The sequence below is a fragment of the Salvelinus alpinus genome, chromosome 31, assembly GCF_045679555.1.
Source record: "Salvelinus alpinus chromosome 31, SLU_Salpinus.1, whole genome shotgun sequence".
In the NCBI taxonomy this organism is placed as follows: domain Eukaryota; kingdom Metazoa; phylum Chordata; class Actinopteri; order Salmoniformes; family Salmonidae; genus Salvelinus; species Salvelinus alpinus.
This window is the reverse complement of record NC_092116.1, coordinates 27925276-27945742: the sequence shown is the minus strand read 5'-3', so window position 1 is coordinate 27945742 and position 20467 is coordinate 27925276. Positions and strand designations below refer to the sequence as shown.

The window sequence follows — 20467 nt, the reverse complement described above, 5'->3', positions numbered from 1 at the left end:
GAAAAACACCCCCAAAGCATAATGTTTCCACCGCCATGTTTGACGGTGGGGATGGTTTCTTGGGGTCATAGGCAGCATTCCTCCTCCTCCAAACACGGCAAGTTGAGTTGATGCCAAAGAACTCCATTTTGGTCTCATCTGACCACAACACGTTCACCCAGTTGTCCTCTGAATCATTCAGATGTTCATTGGCAAACTTCAGACGGGCATGTATATGTGCTTTCTTGAGCAGGGGGACCTTGCGGGCGCTGCAGGATTTCAGTCCTTCACGGCGTAGTGTGTTACCAATTGTTTTCTTGGTGACTATGGTCCCAGCTGCCTTGAGATCATTGACAAGATCCTCCTGTGTAGTTCTGGGCTGATTCCTCACCATTCTCATGATCATTGCAACTCCACGAGGTGAGATCTTGCATGGAGCCCTAGGCCAAGGGAGTTTGACAGTTCTTTTGTGTTTCTTCCATTTGCGAATAATCGCACCAACTGTTGTCACCTTCTCACCAAGCTGCTTGGCGATGGTCTTGTAGCCCATTCCAGCCTTGTGTAGATCTACAATCTTGTCCCTGACATCCTTGGAGAGCTCTTTGGTCTTGGCCATGGTGGAGAGTTTGGAATCTGATTGATTGATTGCTTCTGTGGACAGGTGTCTTTTATACAGGTAAGAAACTGAGATTAGGAGCACTCCCTTTAAGAGTGTGCTCCTAATCTCAGCTCTTTACCTGTATGAAAGACACCTGGGAGCCAGAAATCTTTCTGATTGAGAGGGGGTCAAATACTTATTTCCCTCATTAAAATGCAAATCAATTTATAACGTTTTTGACATGCGTTTTTCTGGATTTTTTTGTTGTTATTCTGTCTCTCACTGTTCAAATAAACCTACCATTAAAATTATAGACTGATCATTTCTTTGTCAGTGGGCAAACGTACAAAATCAGCAGGGGATCAAATACTTTTTTCCCTCACTGTACCTGTCCCAGACCTGCTGCTTTCAACTCTTAATGATCGGCTATGAAAAGCCAACTGACATTTATTCCTGATTATTATTTGACCATGCTTGTCATTTATGAACATTTTGAAAATCTTGGCTCTCTCTAATTCTCTCCTTCTCTCTTTCTTTCTCTCTCTCGGAGGACCTGAGCCCTAGGACCATACGTCAGGACTACCGGGCATGATGACTCCTTGCTGTCCCCAGTCCACCTGGCCTTGCTGCTATTCCAGTTTCAACTGTTCTGCCTGCGGTTATGGAACCCCTACCTGTCCCAGACCTGCTGTTTTCAACTCTTAATGATCGGCTATGAAAACCCAAATGACATTTATTCCTGATTATTATTTGACCATGCTTGTCACTTATGAACATTTTGAACATCTTGGCCATGTTCTGTTATAATCTCCACCCGGCACAGCCAGAAGAGGACTGGCCACCCCTCATAGCCTGGTTCCTCTCTAGGTTTCTTCCTAGGTTTTGGCCTTTCTAGGGAGTTTTTCCTAGCCACCGTGCTTCTACACCTGCATTGCTTGCTGTTTGAGGTTTTAGGCTGGTTTTCTGTACAGCACTTCGAGATATTAGCTGATGTACGAAGGGCTATATAAAATAAACTTGATTTGATTTGATTTGATAGACTAATTGCAAGGAAGGACAACCCTGCTCATAAAGTTATAAAGTTATCTCCTCACAGTTTGCAGCAAAATGCAGACAGGCTCTTGATCCAGGAAGGGCTGTTACCAAGATTCAATAAGCTTTTCATCTTGTAAGCTGGCCTCTTGGACTAGCAAGTTAGTAAACCAAAACCACAGCTGGAGAGAATTTATTTAAATTTGGCACATCTTGGATAGTTAACTTAATGTAAGACATACCGTATAGTTGATCACCTGACTTCAGTTACGCAGTAGGAGTGACTTACGTAAATGAAGCACACGCGTGACTCGCTCAAATCAACTGTTGTGAGGAACTACCGGTAAACTTCATAATGAAATATTACCAAAAACAGGTGAAATTAACTAACCACCGGAAAATAACTAACTACCGGTTAAGTACCGGTAAACTTCATAATGAAAAATTACCGAAAACAGGTGAAATTAACTAACCACCGGAAAATAACTAACTACCAGTTAACTACCGGTAAACTTCATAATGAAAAATTACCAAAAACAGGTGAAATTAACTAACCACCGGAAAATAACTAACTACCGGTTAACTACCGGTAAGCTTCATAATGAAAAATTACCAAAAACAGGTGAAATTAACTAACCACCGGAAAATAACTAACTACCGGTTAACTACCGGTTAACTACCGGTAAGCTTCATAATGAAAAATAATCAAAAACAGGTGAAATTAAGAACGCTATCTGCTTTAGCCATTTACCTAGTGCACAAGTTGACGGCAGGCATTTATTTAAAAAGTACAAATATCCAGATTTATATTGCAAATCATATAGCGGGTCTTTCAAAAGACCCCGGATTCCGGTATATACGGTATATACTGCCCAACCATACAACATCTTCATAAGGACTACATTGCCCTGTCATAAGGACTACAGGACTACATTGCCCTGTCATAAGGGCTACGTCAGGTCGTAAGACTGTCGTAACAACGACATATCAGATACAACAAACCACCATGACTGATTTTGTGGAAATGACAAACTGTCGACGGCGGCTGGTGTAAAATAATGAAACAAAATGGAAAACTACATGTCGCCTCCACTGATATGGTAACAAGAAATGGCGCTGCTGGTTTGTAGGAATATCCAATAGAAACAGTTACTAGTATTAATCTATTTATATTCTTGGAAACTCCAGTAACCAACGCTAAGAACATGATACTAGCCAACACAATCAAAGGCATACCAATGACAGACAAATGTGTGTGTGAGTTCACGGACGAAATGTGTGAAACCCACCCTCTGTCCACCATGAATGCATTCTCAGCTGCTTTGTGTGTGTGTGTGTGTGTGTCTGTGAGAGGATCGGCCTTCATCTTTCATTGCAGCATGCCAGACACATAAGAAGGGGTGAAAAAGGAGTGAGAGTGAGTGAAAGAGAGGACAGTCCACCCCTCAGAGCCTGGTTCCTCTGGTCTACCCAGTACAGCCAGTAGAGGACTGACCACCCCTCAGAGCCTGGTTCCTCTGGTCTACCCAGTACAGCCAGTAGAGGACTGACCACCCCTCAGAGCCTGGTTCCTCTGGTCTACCCAGTACAGCCAGTAGAGGACTGACCACCCCTCAGAGCCTGGTTCCTCTGGTCTACCCAGTACAGCCAGTAGAGGACTGACCACCCCTCAGAGCCTGGTTCTTCTCTAGGTTTCTTCCTAGGTTCCAGCCTTTCTAGGGAGTTTTTCCTGGCCACTGTGCTTCTACATCTGCATTGCTTGCTGTTCGGGGTTTTAGGCTGGGTTTCTGTATAGCACTTTGTGACATCGGATGATGTAAAAAGGGCTTTATAAAATACATTTGATTGACTGAACAGGAATAATTAATGAAAAGACAGCGACGGGAAGAGTGGGATGAATGGAGGGGTAAATGAGAGGGGTGAATGAGTACGGAATGTTCCGCAAGCAGGTCAGGTGCTTGTGTGTGTGTGTGTGTGTGTGTGTGTGTGTGTGTGTGTGTGTGTGTGTGTGTGTGTGTTCTTTGTTGCTCCACTCTTTTGATCATAGCTTGATAAAGGTTATCTGTTTGTGGCATGCTTTCTCAGCAGTGTCAGTCATCTTTATAGGCTTTCCCATACAGACCACAATACGACACACATTACCTTCATCATAACCTCTCCTCCCTGTGTGTGTGTGTGTGTGTGTGTGTGTGTGTGTGTGTGTGTGTGTGTGTGTGTGTGTGTGTGTGTGTGTGTGTGTGTGTGTGTGTGTGTGTATTCTCACTTTAGCCATGCCGATGGAGCTAGCGTTGAGCTCAGGGATCCCCTGGTTCGTCTTGTCTCCTCGCTCCCACATCCCGTAGTCCTGAAAGAGTAGAGTATAATTCATAAAGGATTCATAAAGTATTTATAGAGCTCGGTAGAACATTCATAAGGTCTTCATAACCACTGTAAGTAGCAGAGTGAGAAAGCAGAAGGGTCCCATTTTAAATTAAATTACCAACCACTTAAATGACATTATAGAGCTGTGTAGAGCGTTCATAAAGTCTATATTAGCACTGTATAGAGCGTTCATAAAGTCTATATTAGCACTGTGTAGAGCGTTCATAAAGTCTATATTAGCACTGTGTAGAGCGTTCATAAAGTCTATATTAGCACTGTGTAGAGCGTTCATAAAGTCTATATTAGCACTGTGTAGAGCGTTCATAAAGTCTATATTAGCACTGTGTAGAGCGTTCATAAAGTCTATATTAGCACTGTGTAGAGCGTTCATAAAGTCTATATTAGCACTGTGTAGAGCGTTCATAAAGTCTATATTAGCACTGTGTAGAGCGTTCATAAAGTCTATATTAGCACTGTATAGACGCTATAACATCCACAGTTCGCTTCTTCATGTCTTTGAATTTAAACAGAAACTTACATCCACTTTGTGAGCTGCCTCGATGTAGAACTATGAAGGCATATAACCTCTATATTAACTCCTATGACAGTTCATAAACACTACATAGAGACTGAAGAGAAACGTACAGCCACTTTGTAAGCTGCCTCGATGTAGAACTATGAAGGCATATAACCTCCATATTAACTCCTATGACAGTTCATAAACACTACATAGAGACTGAAGAGAAACGTACAGCCACTTTGTAAGCTGCCTCGATGTAGAACTATGAAGGCATATAACCTCTATATTAACTCCTATGACAGTTCATAAACACTACATAGAGACTGAAGAGAAACGTACAGCCACTTTGTAAGCTGCCTCGATGTAGAACTATGAAGGCATATAACCTCCATATTAACTCCTATGACAGTTCATAAACACTACATAGAGACTGAAGAGAAACGTACAGCCACTTTGTAAGCCGCCTCGATGTAGAACATGAGATTCTGTACCACATCCACCTCATCTTGAGTGTAGACGATATGGAGTCCTGTAGGACAGACACATGAAGCATGGGTAAATACGAGCTCAACAATTATAAATAACGTTACAAAAAATACATTTGATAGACTTCTAGTTGCTACGGCAACTGGAGACTCAAAACATGAGGATTAATTGAGGAGTGGAAGTTGATACACACACACACACACACACACACACACACACACACACACACACACACACACACACACACACACACACACACACACACACACACACACACACACACACACACACACACACACACACACAGTCCTAGAAGACAAAACATATGAAGACTTCATAAAGCAGTCATGGAGTGTCCCCTCTACCTGAGGCAGTCATCTGAGCGAGGAACAGCAGGAACAGAGAGGTAGCGTCCACTTGGAGGTGTCCCCACTGATCGTCCCCCACCACGGTAGCACAGGTCCTGGTGTTGTACTTAGCATGGAGGCAGTCCATGGTGCTCTTAGTGTACTTAAACTTCTCCACCTTGTCCAGCTGAGTGAGTGAGTGAGTGAGTGAGTGAGTGAGTGAGTGAGTGAGTGAGTGAGTGAGTGAGTGGAGAGAGAGAGAGAGAGTGAGTGAATGATAGAGTGTGTGTGAGTGATAGAGAGAGAGAGAGAGAGTGTGTGTGTGTGAGTGATAGAGAGAGTGTGTGTGAGTGAGAGAGAGAGTGTGTGTGTGAGAGAGAGAGAGTGAGTGAGTGGAACATGTATGTATTACGCATGTATGAGCCTTTAGAATGTCTTAGAATGGCTCATTGTCCTATAAGGTGTTTACATCTTGTCCAGCTAGAACCTGTGTGTCGTACCTACCTGTCTCATAATGCACTGTAGAACACCTCTCATTAGTTTCACCACACTCTGGGGGGAGAGAGAATAGAGGAGAGGAGAGAGAAGAGGAGAGAGAAGAGGAGAGAGAGAATAGAGAAGAGGAGAGAGAAGAGGAGAGAGAAGAGGAGAGAGAGAATAGAGGAGAGAATAGAGAATAGGAGAGAGAGAATAGAGGAGAGAGAAGAGGAGAGAGAGAATAGAGAAGAGGAGAGAGAAGAGGAGAGAGAGAATAGAGAAGAGGAGAGAGAGAGAAGAGGAGATAGAGAATAGAGGAGAGGAGAGAGAAGTCATTAACAAGCAGCCATATACCTCCCAATCAGCAGGCAGACAGACCAGAGGACTCGCTAGCCAGGAAGAGAAACAAGACAACTAAGGCTTTGCCACATGGCACACAATTATTATTATTTTTTTATAAATAAATAAAAAACACCACACACGCAAGGTACCTGTTCCAGTTCGTAGGCCTTAGCCTTGTCTTCATCTCTGTCTGCATTCTTCCTGTAGGCCAGACTGAGAGCCCAGACAGACAGGATGCTGTACACGTTGTCTCTCACCCAGGCATCAGGCTGATCTCCACTGGCTGGGAGGAGACCTGTGACTGGGTCCTGGGGAGGAAAGAGGAGAGAGGGAAGGTTAGGGATGATCTCTACTGGCTGGGAGGAGACCTGTGACTGGGTCCTGGGGAGGTGAGAGGGAAGGGCTTTAGGGATGATCTCCACTGGCTGGGAGGAGACCTGTGACTGGGTCCTGGGGAGGTGAGAGGAGAGAGGGAAAGGTTAGGGATGATCTCCACTGGCTGGGAGGAGACCTGTGACTGGGTCCTGGGGAGGTGAGAGGGAAAGGGCTTTAGGGATGATCTCCACTGGCTGGGAGGAGACCTGTGACTGGGTCCTGGGGAGGTGAGAGGGAAGGGCTTTAGGGATGATCTCCACTGGCTGGGAGGAGACCTGTGACTGGGTCCTGGGGAGGTGAGAGGGAAAGGGCTTTAGGGATGATCTCCACTGGCTGGGAGGAGACCTGTGACTGGGTCCTGGGGAGGTGAGAGGGAAGGGGCTTTAGGGATGATCTCCACTGGCTGGGAGGAGACCTGTGACTGGGTCCTGGGGAGGAAAGAGGGAAGGGCTTTAGGGATGATCTCCACTGGCTGGGAGGAGACCTGTGACTGGTCCTGGGGAGGTGAGAGGAGAGAGGGAAGGATTAGGGATGATCTCCACTGGCTGGGAGGAGACCTGTGACTGGGTCCTGGGGAGGTGAGAGGGAAGGGGTTAGCCCTTTCCCTCTCTCCTCTCTCCTCTCTACTCCCCAGGACCCAGTCACAGGTCTCCTCCCAGCCAGTGGAGATCATCCCTAATGTCAGCTTGTTCTTATGTTGTCTTTGGTCTAGTCTCCTTCGCTCCTTCCCATTTACACACACACCAAGCTCCTCCCCCACACACCAAGCTCCTCCCCCCATGCCAAGCTCCTCCCCCCATGCCAAGCTCCTCCCCCCCACGCCAAGCTCCTCCCCCCCATGCCAAGCTCCTCCCCCACACACAAAGCTCCTCCCCCTACCACTCACAACAACAAAGATGGAAAATGAATGCTCCGTTTCTGTCACAGGCAGCATTGCGTTGAGAGATTATTTATGAGGCGTGTTAATTTTCTATAATGGCTGCTACCAGAAGTTGGTCATTATTAGTGAATGTGCATTTTGCATGTTTCTGGTTACATCTGTAACAAAAAGGGAATTTTTATAAAACAGATTAGTGATTATTGCAAAAAAGCAGGTTATACTATTTTTATAAAATAATTACATGGGTATTATTAGTGGGTCTTATGATTGTGGAAGGCTTATATTTAGCCTAGGTATAACTTCACAAGCCCTGAATTCATTAGATTATTGCTGACTGTTTGAAATGCAGTGCATTTTACCTTTAATTGTACAACAAAGCATATTTATAGAAAATGTTTTGTTTTAAATCGGGATATATCTATCGTGAATTACCCATAGAATTGAAAATAAAAATAAAGAGATGATTTTGAGGCCATATCGCCCAGCCCTAACCAGCAGCAAACACAATGGGTGCTAGAGCGTTGGGCCAGTAACCAAAAGGTTGCTGGATCGAATCCCCGAGCTGACAAGGTAAAAATCTGTCGTTCTGCCCCTGAACAAGGCATTTAACCCACTGTTCCCCGGGCGCCGAAGACGTGGATGTCGATTAAGGCAGCCCCCCGCACCTCTGTGATTCTGAGGGGTTGAGTTAAATGCGGAAGACAGATTTCAGTTGAAGGCAGTCAGTTGTACAACTGACTAGGTATCCCCCTTCCTTTCTGAACTTAAAAATAATCATGTGCTAAGAAATGCTAACAAAGGCATTGTGATGTCACACAGGATTTGGAACTTTAGAACCCCTGTGGGCCAATCGTTAAACAGGCTCCCGCTATTCCACTCAGTTTGAAATCACAAACAGATGACTGGGGACTATTTGATGGCAGTTAGTGTGAACTTTCTAGAAAAAATTAACTAATCCGTCTCTGTTTGTTCCCCCCCCCCGCCGAGAGTTTGACGAGAGAGTTTGACGAGAAATACTCCGTTGACCAAGGCATCTTTAGGGGATTCAAATACCCAAACGAGCTCAGGATTCTTCAACAAGGAGCCCTGCGACACTTCAAAACTCCCAAAGAGGCAAAAAGTATTTTTGAAGGACAATTCTGGCCACTGAGAAATGGACCAATGATTAAAAGTGATTACTGTTATTACTGATGGAGGTAAGACAACAGATGGACACCATCCAATGACCCACCTGCCCCGCTAAATGTCATTATAGCCGTATAATTTGTATTTCTTTTATTTTAGCTGAGAGCGGGACAGGCCCGATAGCCTAACCCTATAGCCTAACCCTATAGCCTAACCCTATAGCCTAACCCTATAGCCTAACCCTATAGCCTAACCCTATAGCCTAACCCTATAGCCTAACCCTACAGCCTAACCCTATAGCCTAACCCTATAGCCTAACCCTACAGCCTAACCCTATAGCCTAATCCTATAGCCTAACCCTATAGCCTAACCCTATAGCCTAACCCTATAGCCTAACCCTATAGCCTAACCCTATAGCCTAACCCTACAGCCTAACCCTATAGCCTAACCCTATAGCCTAACCCTATAGCCTAACCCTATAGCCTAACCCTATAGCCTAACCTATAGCCTAACCCTATAGCCTAACCTATAGCCTAACCCTATAGCCTAACCCTATAGCCTAACCCTACAGCCTAACCCTACAGCCTAACCCTATAGCCTAACCCTATAGCCTAACCCTATAGCCTAACCCTATAGCCTAACCCTATAGCCTAACCTATAGCCTAACCCTATAGCCTAACCCTATAGCCTAACCCTATAGCCTAACCCTATAGCCTAACCCTATAGCCTAACCCTATAGCCTAACCTCGGCCTACTAATGTTTTAGCCTACTTTTACATCCCCTTTTTTTAAATGATCATTATTATTTGTAGTAATCATTTTCACATCCACCATTTACAGCCTGTCGATTACGACACATTTAAAGACCTAACGAGAGGCTCAATGCGTCAATTTCATGCCTATGGCCTTATCCTGTTGATATTTTGTTTTAATAAAAACAAACAACTTATCCTATAGATCAGATCCCTCTTAAGGATTTGCTCCATCATTTCTGTTTTATTTGTTTTTGGGAACACAGAATTGAGACTGAGCGTGGGGTTAACAGATCCAACGGGATATGTCGAGTTGTTTGGGAACTTGGCTGGGGTGTTCAGAGATTGTTCTTTTATGTACACCATTTTCTTTTATTTTTTTATGTGATCGCAGCTGTAACTGTTATCCACCTTTACCCAGAGATGACTTGCACTAGAGTTCCATTACTGTTTGATGACGTTGACTAGTACCTTAAATCTACTGACATGGAACTGCCATGGTCCAGGTTATGTAATAAAACAGAAAAATACTATGTGCTCTTAAAAAGGAAAAAGCAGACATCACACTATTACAAGAGACATACCTCTGTGATGCTGAACATGCTAAACTCCGCAGAGCTTGGGTGGGACAGGTGTATTTCTCAACTTTTAAATCCAACAGTAGAGGTACAGCCATACTTATCCATGAGCATGTTCCATTCATAATTGACAAAAACATATCTGATCCGGAGGGGAGATTTATTCTGGTAACTGGGTCACTGTATAAGCAACCAATTACTATCTTCAATATATAACAGTGACTAACCCCATTCCGTACAAATTTGCGCAACCGCGACATTCAAACGAGGCTGCAAAGAAAACTAATGTCACTATAGCGACTGTGTTGACATCAACATCTGGGGTGTGAACTACATTTCTATTCAAGTGTTGATTGACATGGTAATGGACCAATGGTATTGCTTTACAAATGGTATTGATATTACATTTGATCTGGAAGTATCATGTTTTTTGGGCGCTAAAATAAGGTATGTACAAAAGTGAGTTAGTTACCGTTACGCCCCTAACACAGATAGTCCTGCTCTCATGTCAAATGATAACTATGTTCAATGAGCATTGTTTCTCGTTTAGAGTGCTGGCTAGAAATTATAATTCTACCCTCAACCCAACCCTGGACAAATCATTTCAAGTCCCCACCACAAATCCTAGATCTGCAAATATGTTGAACTGTGTTACTAAAGAGATGGGACTGATAGATATCTGGAGAGAGACTAATAGCTCATCTATGGACTATACATACTAATGTCCATAACACCTACTCTCGTATAGATTACATTTTTATCACAAAGATTTTCATAAATTCTGCCACGTGTACATTCGGACCCATAGCACTTTCAGATCACGCCTTTGTCCACCTCCGATTTGACCTCTGCAAAAACATCGCGAGGTCAAAGAGCTGGAAATTCAACACCATGTCATCAAACGAAGCGTTCCATACATTGGTAACTACATGGATAGACGACTACACACAAGACAACAAAGACTCTCCTGTTTCTCCGGCCACAATGTGGGACGCTGCCAAAGCCACACTAAGAGGTCATGTAATTGCATATGCTTCCTCTAAGAAAAAAACTATGGAAGCACACAGGCTAGATCTTGAGAGGGAGCTGGAACGCTGTGAAAAAGTACATAAACAATCCCCAGACAGCACCTCCTGGAGTCAACTTAAAGCAGCCAAAGCCAAACTGAACTTGGACTATACTCAAGAGATAAAAAAGAATACCATGAGTATAGTAACAGGCCTAGTAGATTGCTTGCTTGACAATTTTAAAGAAAGAGCAGTCAGAGCGTACAATCATGGCCATCCGAACAGCAGAGGACGAGGTCACATATGATCCAAATAAGACAAATGTAACTTTATGATTATTTTTTTTTTACTGCAAACTGAGAAAAAAACTTCTAAGTAAAAACATACGGGGGCAGAATGTCATTCCTTCCTAGAGGGAATCTCGCTACCTAAACTATCAGAGACCGACCAAGAAGATCTCAACACCCCCTTCACTCCTGAGGAGGTCCTGGAGGGAATTACCTCCATGCCACCTAACAAGTCCCCAGGCCCAGATGGATTCCCCAGACAGTTCTACAAAGTTTTTTCATTCCAATGCTGGATGATTTTTGCAAAAATGGAGCTCTCCCAGACTCTATGTACACAGGCCTCATTACAGTGCTGCTCTAACAGACAAGGAGCCTCTATCTTGCTCGTCCTCCCGGCCCATAAGCTTGTTGGATTTCCACTACAAAATAATTACCAAATTGCTCACCAAAAGACTAAACATTCTTCTTCCCAAAATAATAAAAGCGGACCAAACTGGATTTATTAGAGACAGACACTCTTCTGATAACATTCGCCGTCTTTTTGATATTATTGATCAAGTAAACGCACAGAAGACCCCTGTCCTGCTGGCTTCACTGGATGCTGAGAAGGCGTTCAACAGCTTTCTGTTCTCAGTCTTAGAAAAGTTCAATATGGGCCCAAACTTTATTAAATGGATTAAGTCCCTATACTGTCATCCAAAAACCATGGTGACTACTAACGCTCTGAATTCTGACAGATTCCCTTTGGGACGTTGCACAAGACAAGGATGCTCGCTGTCCCCCCTGCTCTACTTGTTGGGGGCGGAAGCTTAGGCAGAGTTGATAAGGAGCAATCCAAGTATTATGGGTGTTTGGCCTTCAGCACAAGATTTCTCTCTACGCGGATGATGTCTTGCTCTACATGTCCAACTCTGAGAAATCACTCCCATTTTAGACACAATTGCTCAGTACGGCACGTTTTCAGGATATAAAAAACATTTGAACAAATCTACTGTTTGCCCTCTCAGTCTTACACTCAACAGCTCTATGAAGACACAGCTCTATGAAGACACAGCTCTATGAAGACACAGCTCTATGAAGACACAGCTCTATGAAAACACAGCTCTATGAAAACACAGCTCTATGAAAACACAGCTCTATGAAGACACAGCTCTATGAAGACACAGCTCTATGAAAACACAGCTCTATGAAAACACAGCTCTATGAAAACACAGCTCTATGAAAACACAGCTCTATGAAAACACAGCTCTATGAAGACACAGCTCTATGAAGACACAGCTCTATGAAGACACAGCTCTATGAAGACACAGCACTATGAAGACACAGCTCTATGAAGACACAGCTCTATGAAGACACAGCTCTATGAAGACACAGCTCTATGAAGACCGTTCCAATGGAAGACACAGCTCTATGAAGACCATTCCAATGGAAGACACAGGGGTTTCAATACCTTGGGATCTTCGTAACACCTGATCTGAATTTCCTTTTCAAGGAAAATTATCTCCCACTCCTGTATCGAATCAAGAACGATCTCCAAACCTGGATCTCCCTCCCAATTAGCCGGAAGAATTAATGTAATCCGTATGAAAATCCTCCCTAGACTGAACTATTTATTTCAGATGCTCCCATGCTATCTCCCAGCTTCCTTTTTCAAAACAACTAACCAAAGCATCACCAAATTTATATGGGGCAATAAAAAACCTAGGATCAAGTTCTCCACTCTATCGAAACCTGAATCTAAGGGTGGTCTTGCCCTTCCCTCCTTTCAATTGTACTACTGGTCTGCCCAAATCCGCAACATGCTAACATGGATCACAAACAGACAAGACTCAACGTGGATTCAGATAGAAGCCCAATCCTGTGGTCCATTACCCCTCAGCTCAATTATATTCATTAATAACTTTAGTGAAGTGGGCAACATAGCCAAAACATTTGTGATTCACAGCACCCTACTAGCATGGAGGGACTGTAAGAAATACCTTGGCATTTCCTCCCAGAAATGTTCTCACTCGCAACCCAGACTTGGAAAAAGCCCTGAGTGATGCCAACTTTCCTCTTTGGCATTCTCTAGGACCTTTTCAGACCTGTTTCATCAGAACACCACTACACTGAAATCCTTTCAAGAGCTCTGCAGTGAATTCAATGTGCCAAGATCCAATTACTTTTTTTAAATCTTCAAATTAGACACGTAACTTCCTCATTTACTTCCAAGGGGAGGTTTAGAGCTCAGCTGAATGAAGTTGAGACCCTTCTTGCTACTCCCAGTGAGACTCCATAGAATGAAAACAGACATTTATCCTGATTGTAAAAGATGTACACTACCGTTCAAAAGTTTGTGGTCACTTAGAAATGTCCTTGTTTTTGAAAGAAAAGCACATTTGGTGTCCATTGAAATAAAATAGATCAGAACATTATTAATGTTGTAAATGACTATTGTAGCAAAACACCAGTCACAGCGTCAACAGTGTGGACGGGGGTTCTAGGGATCCGGGTATATACACACACACACACACACACACACACACACACACACACACACACACACACACACACACACACACACACACACACACACACACACACACACACACACACACACACACACACACACACACACACACACACACACACACACACACACACACACACACACACACACAGGTCTCTCAGACCTTTGATTGTTTTGTGCCACCATGGCTACAATAATATATCACTGAATGTCCGAGTGTGACCCCCCCTCCCCATGGGTTACTGCAGCTAGTGTTGTCAGCACTGCCACTGCCTGGGTGGGGGCACCGGAATCCCCACCGGCTAGGTACAAGGTAGTCAAGGTTCTCATTAGTAGCTTTGAGAAATGTCCTTGTATATGATGCTCACCTATCAGGGGGCTTTGCAGGACCAACCCTGCCAGGCAGGCTCAGAGTCTTGAGGTCTCTGTCCATATTCCTCTTTGTGTTTTGGCTGCATATAGGCTACTTACAGTTGGCCCATAAAACAGATAAGGACTTCCTCTTTAGTGTATGGGTCCATCAGGTGGGTGTCTAGGGTATAGGGTTGGGGACCATTCCATCATGATAGGACAATAAATAAATAAATGATTTAAATAATAATCTCATTGCAACTCCCCTCCAAGTCTCCGACCACTACCTTGTATCCTTTTCCCTCTCGCTCTCATCCAACACTTCCCACACTGCCCCTACTCGGATGGTATCGCGCCGTCCCAACCTTCGCTCTCTCTCCCCCGCTACTCTCTCCTCTTCCATCCTATCATCTCTTCCCTCTGCTCAAACCTTCTCCAACTTATCTCCTGATTCTGCCTCCTCAACCCTCCTCTCCTCCCTTTCTGCATCCTTTAACTCTCTATGTCCCCTATCCTCCAGGCCGGCTCGGTCCTCCCCTCCTGCTCCGTGGCTCGACGACTCATTGCGAGCTCACAGAACAGGGCTCCGGGCAGCCGAGCGGAAATGGAGGAAAACTCGCCTCCCTGCGGACCTGGCATCCTTTCACTCCCTCCTCTCTACATTCTCCTCTTCTGTCTCTGCTGCTAAAGCCACTTTCTACCACTCTAAATTCCAAGCATCTGCCTCTAACCCTAGGAAGCTCTTTGCCACCTTCTCCTCCCTCCTGAATCCTCCTCCCCCCCCTCCCCCCTCCTCCCTCTCTGCGGATGACTTCGTCAACCATTTTGAAAAGAAGGTCGACGACATCCGATCCTCGTTTGCTAAGTCAAACGACACCGCTGGTTCTGCTCACACTGGGGTAGGGCCTGTGCTTTGACCTCTTTCTCCCCTCTCTCTCCAGATGAAATCTCGCGTCTTGTGACGGCCGGCCGCCCAACAACCTGCCCGCTTGACCCTATCCCCTCCTCTCTTCTCCAGACCATTTCCGGAGACCTTCTCCCTTACCTCACCTTGCTCATCAACTCATCCTTGACCGCTGGCTACGTCCCTTCCGTCTTCAAGAGAGCGAGAGTTGCACCCCTTCTGAAAAAACCTACACTCGATCCCTCCGATGTCAACAACTACAGACCAGTATCCCTTCTTTCTTTTCTCTCCAAAACTCTTGAACGTGCCGTCCTTGGCCAGCTCTCCTGCTATCTCTCTCAGAATGACCTTCTTGATCCAAATCAGTCAGGTTTCAAGACTAGTCATTCAACTGAGACTGCTCTTCTCTGTGTCACGGAGGCGCTCCGCACTGCTAAAGCTAACTCTCTCTCCTCTGCTCTCATCCTTCTAGACCTATCGGCTGCCTTTGATACTGTGAACCATCAGATCCTCCTCTCCACCCTCTCCGAGTTGGGCATCTCCGGCGCGGCCCACGCTTGGATTGCGTCCTACCTGACAGGTCGCTCCTACCAGGTGGCGTGGCGAGAATCTGTCTCCGCACCACGTGCTCTCACCACTGGTGTCCCCCAGGGCTCTGTTCTAGGCCCTCTCCTATTCTCGCTATACACCAAGTCACTTGGCTCTGTCATATCCTCACATGGTCTCTCCTATCATTGCTATGCAGACGACACACAATTAATCTTCTCCTTTCCCCCCTCTGATAACCAGGTGGCGAATCGCATCTCTGCATGTCTGGCAGACATATCAGTGTGGATGACGGATCACCACCTCAAGCTGAACCTCGGCAAGACGGAGCTGCTCTTCCTCCCGGGGAAGGACTGCCCGTTCCATGATCTCGCCATCACGGTTGACAACTCCATTGTGTCCTCCTCCCAGAGTGCTAAGAACCTTGGCGTGATCCTGGACAACACCCTGTCGTTCTCAACTAACATCAAGGCGGTGACCCGTTCCTGTAGGTTCATGCTCTACAACATTCGCAGAGTACGACCCTGCCTCACACAGGAAGCGGCGCAGGTCCTAATCCAGGCACTTGTCATCTGCCGTCTGGATTACTGCAACTCGCTGTTGGCTGGGCTCCCTGCCTGTGCCATTAAACCCCTACAACTCATCCAGAACGCCGCAGCCCGTCTGGTGTTCAACCTTCCCAAGTTCTCTCACGTCACCCCGCTCCTCCGCTCTCTCCACTGGCTTCCAGTTGAAGCTCGCGTCCGCTACAAGACCATGGTGCTTGCCTACGGAGCTGTGAGGGGAACGGCACCTCCGTACCTTCAGGCTCTGATCAGGCCCTACACCCAAACAAGGGCACTGCGTTCATCCACCTCTGGCCTGCTCGCCTCCCTACCTCTGAGGAAGTACAGTTCCCGCTCAGCCCAGTCAAAACTGTTCGCTGCTCTGGCACCCCAATGGTGGAACAAACTCCCTCACGACGCCAGGTCAGCGGAGTCAATCACCACCTTCCGGAGACACCTGAAACCCCACCTCTTTAAGGAATACCTAGGATAGGATAAAGTAATCCTTCTAACCCCCCCCCCCACAATAGATGCACTATTGTAAAGTGGTTGTTCCACTGGATATCATAAGGTGAATGCACCAATTTGTAAGTCGCTCTGGATAAGAGCGTCTGCTAAATGACTTAAATGTAAATGATATTTATATCCCTCATCTGCACAAAATTGAAAGCTCTCTCTCTCAACTCCTGCACACAGACAAACATTGGTTCTGGGATATGCAAACGTTTCCTTTCTCACTCACTTAAAACAAAAACACACACCCCACCTTCCATCACAATACATCCACACATACCCACATACTGTGCTTTCTATGTCCTCTGTTTGCCATGTTTTTATCTCTACCATGTTGATTGAGGACTTTTGTGTTCCAATTCGTTATATTTGAAGATGTTATTCTACTGGTTATCTTTTCTTCTAATGCCGTCTTATCCATTTATAAAATAATATAAAATGGAAAGTTAAATAATTATTTTTACAACATTCCCTATCTTGAAAGGTACAAGTGTAGTAGTACTTTATTTAACAAATTGTTTAATTGTATTGCTTTTCTAATCTATTTTTTGCTATTATTGCAATCCCTACCATGGCTAGTATGAGTGTCATTGTTAGAATAGCCATGGAGTAGTCTGTGTCTCGCAACATTTGGTTGTTAATATACAGTTTATCGACTACGAGGGCTTCACACTTCCCTTTCAATCTTTTCTCCTTGAAGATTGGGTGCAGAACTTTGCGCCGTTTTGTAATCTCCCTCGGGAAATGATCACGCATGCCTATTTTCGTGCCAGCACTCGATGCTGTCAATAAAATCCCACTCGATGCTGTCGATAAAATCCAACTCGAACGTGTACACTCTGTCCTTTTTGTTCGAAACGGTGTACACGTTCGAGTGTGATTTTATCGACAGCATCGAGTGTGATTTTATCGACAGCATCGAGTTTGATTTTATCGACAGCATCGAGTGGGATTTTATCGACAGCATCGAGTGGGATTTTATCGACAGCATCGAGTGGGATTTTATCGACAGCATCGAGTGGGATTTTATCGACAGCATCGAGTGTGATTTTATCGACAGCATCGAGTGTGATTTTATCGACAGCATCGAGTGTGATTTTATCGACAGCATCGAGTGTGATTTTATCGACAGCATCGAGTGTGATTTTATCGACAGCATCGAGTTTGATTTTATCGACAGCATCGAGTGTGGTTTTATCGACAGCATCGAGTGTGGTTTTATCGACAGCATCGAGTGTGATTTTATCGACAGCATCGAGTGTGATTTTATCGACAGCATCGAGTGGGATTTTATCGACAGCATCGAGTGGGATTTTATCGACAGCATCGAGTGGGATTTTATCGACAGCATCGAGTGGGATTTTATCGACAGCATCGAGTGTGATTTTATCGACAGCATCGAGTGGGATTTTATCAACAGCATCGAGTGGGATTTTATCGACAGCATCGAGTGGGATTTTATCGACAGCATCGAGTGGGATTTTATCGACAGCATCGAGTGGGATTTGAAGCGCTGTAAAAAATAATTCCTTAACTACTCTTTCAGGAACTTCTCCTTCTCTTTCTTGAATACCAGTAAGTACTAGATTTTACTCTGATAAATCTAGTCTGTATGTAAAGTCTGTGTGTCAGGTGACACTTCTCTCAGAAAGATGGTCTCCTTTTTAAATTCATTTTAAGTTCATTAACGTCCGTCCATTTTAGCTTGTTTGTGTCTTTCTCCATTGTCACAGCTTTTTCCGTCACTCATCTCGAGGTTTCCCTTCAACTCCTTTATATATCTTTACTGACTAATTCAAGTATGCCCAGTTTGTCATGTATCGACTTTAACAAATCACTTTCCACCCTTACCAGTCCCGGTGGTGAAAAGCATAAATTGTCTGTATCCGTCGAGGAGTGGCGTTTTCTTTTGGAGATTGATGCTCCTCGTTTACTCTCCTTCATGTTTGAGTGTTGCTTGTTTTTGTCATATTTGACGATACACTTCTCAAGCCTTATGAGTGATTTTGTGTTGTTTTCCAGATTGAACGTTATTACCCATGAGTATAAGAAGTGATAATATATAGTCTAACTTACAGATATTGAATATTACGTTTATATCTTGAGGCGATCTGTACCGCTCTGTTCAGTCTGCAATCTTGAAATCTTTCAAAACAGGTGATTACTTGATACATTGGAAAGAATTTACAAAAAAACAGAGCACCCTAAAATGCTATTTGGACCTAAACAGAGAGTATCCAATGGCAGAATATCTGACCACTGTGACTGACCCGAAATTAAGGAAAGCTTTGACTATGTACAGACTCAGTGAGCATAGCCTTGCTATTGAGAAAGGCCGTCAAAGTCAGACCTGGCTCTCAAGAGAAGACATGCTATGTGCACACTGCCCACAAAATGAGGTGGAAACTGAGCTGCACTTCCTAACCTCCTGCCCAATGTATGACCATATTATTGACACATATTTCCCTCAGATTACACAGACCCACAAAAAATTCAAAAACAAATCAAAAGTTGATAAACTCCCATATCTATTGCGTGAATTAGGCCGTCATTGTAAATAAGAATTTGTTCTTCACTGACTTGTAAATACAACCCATATTTATTTGACTATTTGAACATCGTTACAACACTGTATATATACATAATATAACATTTGAAATGTCTTTAATCTTTTGGAACTTTTGTGAGTAATATTTACTGTTCATTTTTTATTGTTTATTTCATTTTTGTTTATAATCTATTTCACTTGCTTTGACAATGTAAACATATGTTTCCCATGCCAATAAAGCCCTTAAATTGAAATTGAATTGAAAGAGAGAGAAATAAATAAGAATAAGTGATACGTCGTTTCAAGGGGAGCTTTTGTGAGCTTTCTCTAAAACCAATGATCACGCTATGTAAACATGAATGTTCTGCAAGCTAGTGTGTGCAACAGTTAACATGTCCCAACGCCACAGACAGTAGGTTAGTTTAGAGGTCAGAATGGATGGCCCTAAAAAAAAATATAGCGTTAGCAGAAGGGACAACACATAAACAACCCTCACTTGATGTCGGAGTATGGTTTGATGCACTATCCGGGCATAGTTGTCCAGTTTCACTCCCGAGTTGCTTCGACTTCTCATGTTGTTGGGGTGATGATAATCGTCCGTATCCGTGGTTGAGCGTGAAACGGAAGCTCGAGTTCTCCCCGAGACTCGCTTCGGCATTAGCCTACTTCACAAATATCTCTATTGTTTGACACGACGAACAAGACAAGACGAAGTTTAGAGGCGATAGAAAACTTTAGCTACAATGTAACTCTAAATGTTCTGGCGAGTTACAATGTACCATCGGACGAAATAACAAATGTTACAGTCCTAGTCTACCATCGCCTCCAAACGTTATAATATCGATGAGCGAGTTATGGCTGCACAGAATTAACACTGTAGGCTGAAATTCGATATCGTCCTAAAAAAGACTACCATCAGCTGTTCCAACCTAGAAGTTCTACGAATCAACTGGTACACGCAAAGAAACCATACACAAACTGCTCTGTATTTTGACTGTATCGCGTTTGTTGCTATCGAATTCTTCAGACAGCGAGTTTCTGCAGACGACAAAAAAAACCTCTTAACTCATGGAACATGGTGTGAACTAAAACCAGGAAGAGTGCAAAACTATTCCAACTATTACACAATCAAACTGACATCTGAAACAATAACCAAAATAATGTATCCGTAATTGATAAAGATATAATTATGGTATAGTCACTGGGATATTTGAGGCGTGTTATTGGAGATATGTAGGGAACTATTTAGTTTTTAGGGGTCTGCAAGGACAGTGGAACTGGAGCGTTCGATTGTTTTACGAGCAGGTGTATGTATATACAGTACCAAACAAAAGTTTATTTTTACTGTTTTCTACATTGTATAATAATAGTGAAGACATCAAAACAATGAAATAACACATATGGA

At 44.0% G+C, this 20467-nt stretch overlaps 1 protein-coding gene across 2 annotated transcripts in view; it reads right to left on the bottom strand.

Annotated features, from left to right (window-relative positions):
• Positions 1–20193, bottom strand: part of phka1a (phosphorylase kinase, alpha 1a (muscle)) — a 65807-nt gene extending 45614 nt beyond the window's left edge. The window contains exons 1-6 of one of the 2 annotated variants that reach the window (XM_071379338.1): positions 19559–20193; positions 6292–6450; positions 5828–5875; positions 5342–5510; positions 4937–5019; positions 3873–3953 (exon numbers count right to left, since the gene is read on the bottom strand). In XM_071379338.1, the coding sequence (XP_071235439.1) occupies positions 3873–3953; positions 4937–5019; positions 5342–5510; positions 5828–5875; positions 6292–6450; positions 19559–19720 (702 nt within the window). In that variant the 5' untranslated portion in view covers positions 19721–20193. The remainder of the gene's footprint in view (positions 1–3872; positions 3954–4936; positions 5020–5341; positions 5511–5827; positions 5876–6291; positions 6451–19558) is intronic. The other variant, XM_071379339.1, reaches the window with a different exon arrangement.
• Between the last annotated feature and the right edge of the window lie 274 nt (positions 20194–20467).